The sequence below is a fragment of the Mesitornis unicolor genome, unplaced genomic scaffold (assembly GCF_000695765.1).
Source record: "Mesitornis unicolor isolate BGI_N332 unplaced genomic scaffold, ASM69576v1 scaffold48485, whole genome shotgun sequence".
Taxonomy (NCBI): Eukaryota; Metazoa; Chordata; class Aves; order Mesitornithiformes; family Mesitornithidae; genus Mesitornis; species Mesitornis unicolor.
The window spans coordinates 1-9,179 of NW_010184373.1; the positions used below are offsets into that span (position 1 = coordinate 1).

A 9,179-nucleotide genomic window follows, 5' to 3' on the forward strand; every position below is an offset into this window, starting at 1 on the left:
TTCTGTGATTCTGTGATTCTGTGAATCCAATGTTTGGCATTGCTGCCACTTTTCTGAGGTGAATGAGGTGAGAGTTTTCTCCTGTTAATGAGAGCAGAATGAATTACCAGGGGTTATAGCTGGCATACAACTGTTTTCTAGATTAACACAGACTTTCTTTTATAAGACCATATTTTAATTTATAAATCAGCTGCAGTTAGGTGTGCAAGTTGAAATTTTTGATGGTGACTGTCTTGTTTAGGCTGCCTTTCTTAAAAGAAGTTCAAGCTAAACTATTTTGGCCATTTCTGAGGTTGAAGACTAGGAAAAATGTATTGTCTGCTCATTCCTGAGAGAAGCTCCAGTGCCTACTGTTTTGGGTAAAGGATATTCAGGGTTCGAGGGTAATCACTGCTCAGGGCTGATAGGGGCCAGTCTTCACTCAGGGGATGAGACTGAGGGGCAAGTCCTGTTGCATTTGTCATCCTCAGTAGGTAAGGTTTTGCAAAGCCAAGGTGAAGGAGGATGAGAGGCTGCGTAGGAGTACATGGAGGGCAAGGAAAAGTGGCATCTTGGAGATACAGCACTCCACAGGAGTAAGATACCATCTCGATGTGAAGATGTACAGAGAGAGGGCTGACTCGAAGGGACTTATCTAAATGATGGGAAAGACTATTATCTTGTCATCCAGACAGTCATCCAGAAAGTGGCTGGGGTTGGAGGCATAGAAATTGAGACTGAGATAGCCAGATGGTGAAAGCGGCTGCAGCCGCTGTCTGCAGCAACTGTGCTCTGTCCCTCTGTCTCCCATCTTGTCCCCACGAAGGTGTCGCTGACACAGGTTTGGGCAGAATAAAACAGATCTGAAGAATGAGAAAAACCTGCTGACTGTCAGTAGGGAAATGATAAATTGAATTTATGCCTGCAAATGGAATTGCCAAACAAGAAGGTCCAGATCCAGAAGAGAAAATTGCAGTTCATTAACAAGGATCGATTTGATGAGAAGATCTGCAGAAAATGAATGCGTGCACATATGCCTAAAAAGTATTGCAAAGCATATGTGAAGTGAAGGTTAATGAAAGTTGTGTAGGTAACTCTCTTCCTGGCAAAGCCTAAACTTTGTAAGCTTAGATTTGCGGACTCACTAATATGTTTGGAAGGTGATTTTGCATATTATACTGTGTTCTCAGCATCCTATAGCTCAAGGAACTGGGCACTGCTGAACTTAAGCAGAACTTAAAGCAGGATGTGTGATATATAATGAAAGTTGCAGACCTGAGGCAGTTGCTGCAGAGCCTGTAAGTTTTAAAAGGGAAACTGCTTTTGAGATGAAATCATGTCAGATGTGTAACAGAGCCTTTATTTCCCTCACTGCTATTGTATTTAACCTCGCTCATTGGGGGTTACCTTATCTTGCCTTCATGCTTATTTTTGTGAGGTGTGCGCCAGGGGATTTTTTTCTTTAATGCCCTCTGTGGAAACAGAGGTCTTTGCTCTATCCTATTCCACCTATTTCAGGGTTTTAATTTGAGTAGGAGAAAAGTCTGTGGATGTAATCTTTGTGAAATCAGAGATCGTCTTTATTAGTGGTCAGACAGGCTGGAGCTAGATAAAGCCTGATACAGGGATTCAGTGATAACTTCTCTCTGCATAAGTCAAAGGTTGCAACACTGTGAAATTTGTAAATTATTACACAATATAGAACTGATACCAGTTTAATATTCCCTGGTCTTGTGGTCCAGGGTTTGAGAAGAGAATGTTTTTACAGCAGAGAGAGGGAGACAGCTTTCTGCTGCTGTGTGGCCTCTTAGAAAACCAAAATACCAGTTTTGTGTAGCGCGTAGATGGGACATTCACCCTTTGTCCGTGCTGTAAATACAATTTCTCTGAAATCCACTGGACTTATGCATGTACCCACCAGCTGCAGCCAACAGGACTGAGCCTCATGCCTTTTAAAATCAGAGCAAAGATGAAAGTAGAGAGATCTAGATAACTTTCCTAACCTACCACTGCCCTTCTGTTTGACCCATGGTCATTCTTCCTGTTTCTGTTCTTTTCTGCTATGTTGTGGCTGGGTCTAATTATAGATCAAACTGCCTTTTTTTTTTTTTTTTTACTTCACGACTGCAGCAAAAGCACCAGTAAGAGCTTTTCCATTTTCTTTGATGGCCTTATGATCAAGGTCTGTGTAAATACCATCTGCAACCAATCCTGTGCATAAAAGGCAAGGGAAGGAGAGGAAACTGGTAATTCTTCCTGTGCACACATTTTCTAGATTCAAGTTACAAGTTTCATGAATCTGAAAAGACTCATCTGAAGCAACAGGGCAAGTCAGCATTTCTTCTTTTTTTTTTCTTCCAGTTTTTCAAAGCTGCTGATACAGGCTCTTCTTTACACTTTGCTCAAACAAATTATGTGAAAATTGTAGAACTTCCTTTAGAATGAATTGGGCTTTTTAAAGTTCAGTTTTGCACCTGTTGAATTTGGGCTGCGGTCTGGCTGAAGGAAAGGGGCGGCTCTGCTCCTCTGCCTCCCCCTTGCACACACTCCCCTTCACGCAGCTCGGAGGACTGACCTGGGAGAAATTCAACCCAACGAAGTGTTGAAATACTGGTTTTCGGCTCGGTTGGTCTTCTCATCCAGCCCGCAGTACAGCCTCACAAGTGGAAGGATTAACACAAGGGCCCAAACCATCACTTCCGTGAAGCTGCTGCCTTCTGCGTGGCACCCAGCCTACCTCTGACCTATGTCTTGCTCTGTGCCCTGCCATAGCACCAGCATTTCTCTAACCATGCTTTAGCAGACCAAATTTTATCTGAGCCATCGCTGGAGCAGTTTTTGGGGAGGCAAAGGCTTGAAGAAGGGCAGGGGGAGACCTTCTCCCTTATGCAGGGGGGGACCATTCTCCCTTATGCGGAAAGGCTGAGGGAGCTGGTTCTCTTTAGTTTGCAGAAGAGGAGACTGAGGGGAGACCTCATTCATGTTTATAAATATATAAAGGGTGAGTGTCACGAGGATGGAGCCAGGCTCTTCTCGGTGACAAACAATGATAAGACAAGGGGTAACGGACACAAACTGGAACACAGGAGGTTCCACTTAAATTTGAGAAGAAACTTCTTCTCAGTGAGGGTGACAGAGCACTGGAACAGGCTGCCCAGAGAGGTTGTGGAGTCTCCTTCTCTGGAGACATTCAAAACCCACCTGGACGCCTTCCTGTGTAACCTCATCTAGGTGTTCCTGCTCTGGCAGGGGGATTGGACTAGATGATCTTTTGAGGTCCCTTCCAATCCCTAATGTTCTGTGATTCTGTGATTCTGTGGAGAGACCATTTATATGGGCATAAAATGCCATGGATCTTTGTGTTTCGTAACACCACATTTTGATCTGTTTTAAGCTGTTTTGCTTAGGACTGCACACTGAGCTTCTGGGGGAGAGGGACAAGAAAGAGAAATTTGGTGGTTGTTTTTTTTTTTAGAGATACTTGCCAGGTTATTAGCTCATCAGGGAATAGAAGGATGCTTATATACATTCACGTGGTACTTCAGGATATGCATCCAGACTGCTGTCACATTTCACAAGGAGGGTGGTTAACTATTGTTGCTACAGTGATTTATTTTTGTTTAAATTTTAATCCTTCAGAACAGTATTCTTATGTATAGAAGAAACTTTCAGTTTAGGAATAAAAAGCAGGTTGTGTTTCTTTGTTTGTTTGTTGTTTTTTTTTTTTAAACTGGTGAGTTGTCTTGTTCCAGAACTGCATTGAAAATAGTAATTTTCTGTAAACAGAATTGACACATAATAATAAGGGGAAAATAAGTTTGCCTCTGGGATATTTTAGCTTATAAAGTACCATTTTAAAGCAGAATGCTGTTTCACATGGGCACTTGTACAGAGCGTCAGATAAAAAGCCTTTTCTTTTCAGGCTGTTGAGATTGATTGTTTCAGGGTTCAGATGTCTGCTATTTAAACAAATGTAATTATTACAATTCATTGGATATAATAACTTCTCAACTTAGTCTAAGTTTCCTTCCACTTCTCTTTACTTTGATTCAGGTAGTTGTGACAAATAGTCATCCATCCCTCTCTCTAAAATTAGAATACAGCCAAATGTAATGGGTTAATGGTTATGTATAATTAGGGCTCTAATTGAAACCCTGCTTGTGGCTATTTGTATGCAAAGCAGTCTGGAGACAGCCTTCACAAAAGCTTTGAACTGGAATAGCCTGTGTCAAAACACTGAAGTGTTCTCTTAATATGGTTTCTTTTGCTTTGCAGGCGCTTAAATACTTTAAACAAATGTGCAGTGATGAAGCTAGAAATTAGCCCCCACAGGAAAAGGGTAAGTTTCTTTAACATCTTCTGTTACAGCATTGTACATGAATAACGCTGAAAAAAAATCATCTAGCAGATTGCTTAGCTGCAGTCTAGGATAACACCTGAGTAGAACCTGGCAAGGACACAGTCAAAACTCCACTTACATTTCATTTTGTGTTCTCACAGTGAAAACTGCAGGGATTGGCTGCAGGTACAGGTTACTCATCTAGCAAACTCTCCCCGGGATGCTGCTCCCAGTCTGAAAGGCACTGGGCTTCTCTGCCTGCCAGTGAGGTTGTCCGTGCTGTAGCGCTCATGCAGGATTGTAAAGAGCAGGCTATTGATGGAGGAGGTCCTGCCCAGCCACGATGAGCTGACCTGAATGTCAGAACATTGTCTAGGGCATCATCTTCACAGTTTTGGTTCTTTACTATCACATCAGAATTTTATTATTTTGTTATGATGTAGACAGGATCGAGCCAATCCGTTGTAGGATTGGGCACATTGTTTCCTGATTTTTTTAATTACTTAGCTCAAAATTAAAGCAATATATTTTACAGAGTACATTAGGTACCTTTTTAGAAAGTTTGTTTGTTGCCAGAGAGCTCAGCAAATTAAAAGTGTTTCCTGAATCTTCAGGATCCCTGTGGAGGATGGTGAGAAATAAGAGCACCAACTGTAATTTCAGTAAGGTAGTACTGACAGAAAGCTGAGTTGCTGGGGCTTACTGGCAAGGCACCACTCAATAGCTGCCTTAAAACTATGTGTGTGTCCTAGGAGGGATCAGTTGTTGATACCATCCCCTGGGATATGACAACTGCAGATAAAGATGACTGAGCTAAGGCACTACAATGCTGCCCTACCCTTAACAAGAATGCGTACAAATGCTCTGAGGTTGTTTACCAGGAATTAATCCCCTCTTTCCATTTGTAGTATGTTGGAAACAGCATCCAAGCTCCAGAAGATAACACTCTGAGGCAGCATATATAGGAACTCTTTAAAAGTAGGGGTAGACAGCTGGATTGCCATTTATGACCGCCAGATTTCTCCTCCTTGTTCCTGAGCCTTGTTAACACTGGAATGATCAGTATTGCTCTTAGAGGTCACACCAGACCCAACTTCAGCTTCAAACCCCAGATCTTCCAAAGTCTGGTTGTTACCTTTTGTTTCAATCCTTCCTGATTTGCATTCACCACCCATGTTCTGGCAGATGGATTTGGATCCTATTCCCCTTTGTTGTTGACTTCATTAAAACCAATACTTAGCCTTTAAAGCTTTTTAACACTAGGGAAAAATTGTGCTGACAGAAACATATGTTTCCTTATGTTTGCATTGACCTTTTTGGAAATGGAGATCACTACTGCTCATTTTTTTCCAGTCAAACAACATTCACTGCCGAACCATCATTATTATCAATTGACAGTTTCAGGTGACTTTTTTCCCTCCTTAAAACTTTAAATAAGCAAGCCAGTCCTCTTAGGTTTTCATCTGAGTCATGAACAGAAGTAGTTTGTAGTAGCTGAGAAAGAAAGAAAATTATGCTTGCTCTGTGTTTCATGTAAAAATAAATAAGGTGTTTCATTATTTTCCTGAGCTGATCATGTGTGCTATTAAAAAAAACCAGAACACCAACCCTCAAAAAATGAGGAGAGGATCAGGAGCTAAAGTATGTATAAATAAAATACTTGAAATATGAATAATTTACTTGTTTTTCAGAGAATAAATGTCTGTGTTCCTGACACACAAATAGTTACAGTTTGGGGCATGCATGTGTGTTTGTTTTTAAAGCAATCTAAACAAATGGAGTGAAACACATGGACCTGGGTGGCAATTAATGTTTCCTACTCTGAACACCAAAGGTTATTTTGTGGTTTCATGCTGTCATATTAAAATATCTTCATTGGTTTTATTCTTCCAACATGAAATTTTACAGATATTTGGAAGACCAAATATGTCAGTCCCAGAATCATTCCCTTTCAGTATTTAGATGAAAAGATTGTAGGCATAAGTTATGTATGTGTAATTGTGCCCTCAGGGATTACATCAAACATCATCAGTGGAGATGTTATTTACAATTTACTTACGTGCTATACTGTCAGTGAGCTCTTGCTGCTCGCTATCTGCGAGTGTTAAAGTTTACCTGAAGCAAAGCTGAAGTAGAAACTTCACAGGACATTCTTAAAATGTTAACTGCTAGCCTGTGGGAGGAAGAGTGGACCAGGTAAGAGCCTGGAGGCATCACGCTTTTGCAGTGCAAGAGCTTCTTTTCCTATCCCATTAGTCACAGTGAGAAGACTGGTCAGACTTCCCGAATGGGTAAGGAATTAAGCCGCTACAATTCAGAGCCTATGAGAAACATCTCGTAATTGCAAAGAGGAGTATAATCACGCAGCCCCTATCAACAGAGTGTAACTTGGCGAGAGTCCAGAGGGACCCCAACCCCTGACTGACTCCAGTTTAAAATTTTATGCATGCCAGGAATTTCCATTGATCTGAGGGCTATACACTGTGACCAATTAATTAAAAGTCTATGGATACTAGGGTTTTTAGAAAAGAGCAATTTAAAGCAGATTGTATTGTTTGTTTCTTTTTACAAAGCAAATATCTTTTGTATTTAAGAACTGTTAAAATATATTGCCTGTCTCGTGTTATCTTTTCCTGTGATGAACTTTATGGCCTAACCTTCCTCTCCCTGAAGTAAAAGACTGTTTTCACTTTAAATTCATTGAGAACAAGGTCATGCTTAAAGCAGTTTAGTGCGCATTGTATTTAAATACAACTGCCTTTGCCGTTTGGGCAGTTTGCAAGCAGTACTTTCAGGGTTGTTCTTCTTTGCAGAGTGAAGATTCGGATGAAGATGAACCTTGTGCAATAAGTGGCAAATGGACTTTTCAGAGAGACAGCAAGAGATGGTCGAGGCTTGAAGAGTTTGATGTGTTCCCTTCGGACTTGAATACCCCCTCCCCAGAAGCTCCACACCTTACTAATGCCACAAGCCATGAGAGTGTGCTAACAGACCTCAGCGAACGCCAGGAGGTGGCTTCCATTCTGAGCATCAGCAGCACCAGCAGCCACCAACCAACCCTGCAGAGCGAGGCATCTACAACCAGGACTAACTCGGTCATGAGTGTTTGTTCATCAAGCAATTTTGTAGCAAATGATGACTCATTCAGCAGCCTGCCCTCACCCAGGAATCTGAATAGCTTCAGCTTCAGCACAAAAGCCAATGAGAAGAACACCAAGTCCAAAACAAAGAGCCTGCTCAAGAGAATGGAGAGCCTGAAAATCAAGAGCTCTCACCATAGCAAGAGCAAAGCTCCTTCAAAGCTTGGTCTTGTTATTAGTGGGCCTATCCTGCAGGAGGGCATGGATGAAGATAAACTGAAGCAGCTTAACTGCGTGGAGATTTCTGCCCTCAATGGCAATCACATCAGTCTCCCCATGGTACGAAAGAGGAGTGTCTCCAATTCCACCCAAACCAGCAGCAGCAGCAGTCAGTCAGAGACGAGCAGTGCCGTCAGCACACCCAGTCCTGTCACACGAACGCGCAGCCTCAGTGCCTACAATAAAAGAGTGGGCATGTACCTGGAAGGCTTTGACCCCTTCAACCAATCAACGTTCAGCGACGTGATGGAGCAGAACTTCAAGAACCGGGGAAGCTTTGCAGAAGACACTGTGTTTTTTATCCCCGAAGATCATAAGCCTGGCACTTTTCCCAAAGCACTCTCCAATGGCAACTTCTCCCCAACAGAGAGCAATACCTCTGTGAACTGGAGGACGGGCAGTTTCCATGGACATGGCCATCTCACCCTCCAGAGGGAAAACAGCGGCGACAGCTCCAAAGAGTTGGGCATGGAGAAAAGGCGCAACTCCTCCAGCTCAGTGAGCAGCCGCCTGAGTATTTACGACAACGTGCCAGGCTCGATCCTGTATTCCAGTACAAGTGACCTGGCTGACCTGGAAAATGAAGACATATTCCCAGAACTAGATGACATCCTGTACCATGTCAAAGGGATGCAGAGAATAGTAAACCAGTGGTCAGAGAAGTTCTCGGACGAAGGGGACTCCGACTCAGCACTCGACTCCATCTCCCCATGTCCTTCCTCTCCAAAGCAGATCCACCTCGATGTCGATAATGATCGAACAACACCGAGTGACCTTGACAGTACAGGGAATTCGCTGAACGAAACTGAAGAGCCCACAGGGATGCAAGACAGGAGGGACTCTGGGGTGGGCGCGTCACTGACACGGTCCAGCAGGTAAGAACACAGGTGCTGGGACTTGGAGTGGCCCTCATGAGGTCCCCTCCAGCCTGAATGGCTCTGTTGCTGCTGCACCACAATCAGTTAAGGTGCAGTAGTTGTAGCCATTCAAGCTGACACATGCTGTTCCCATCGATTCCCGAAACAATTATAGGCGAGGGAAGTATTTATGCAAGACTTTTAGACAAGTGATCCCCACATTTCCTAGCCATGTCTTTGTGTGTTCAGCCTGAGCCATCATTGGAAAGCAGCCCTCTCAGCAAGTCAGCATAAGAAGCAGTGTAAAGGCAGCTTTGGCAGATGGTGATTCTTTAAGCTGAAATGGTGTGTGGGAGGGAGGGGGACCTCAAGGAGGGTTATTCATTTTTCAAGTTGGCTAGGAGAACCCGTTTAAGTATGGTCTGGTTTGTGTCAGTGTGTAGTAAAAGCCTTGACTTTTAGACTGTTTCAAAAAATTTCACTTTTCAGTAGCAGGCTGTTTCATAATAGTGTGCTAGGGCATTAAATCTGTGAGGAATATTACATTTGTTTACTTTTTCTTGATTGCTGTAGCACAGTGGGGGAATGGGGGAGCTTCAGGGTTCAGGAACCTGAATGGGTTCAGGAAGGGCAGGTCCTGCCAAT

At 42.9% G+C, this 9,179-nt stretch overlaps 1 protein-coding gene across 1 annotated transcript; it reads left to right on the forward strand.

Annotated features, from left to right (window-relative positions):
- Positions 1-4,252: 4,252 nt before the first annotated feature.
- Positions 4,253-8,556, forward strand: LOC104534383 (rho GTPase-activating protein 7-like). The gene is made up of 2 exons (XM_010184444.1): positions 4,253-4,318; positions 7,132-8,556. The coding sequence occupies exons 1-2, from the start codon at positions 4,286-4,288 to the stop codon at positions 8,554-8,556; spliced, it is 1,458 nt and encodes a 485-aa protein (XP_010182746.1). The 5' UTR covers positions 4,253-4,285.
- Positions 8,557-9,179: the final 623 nt, after the last annotated feature.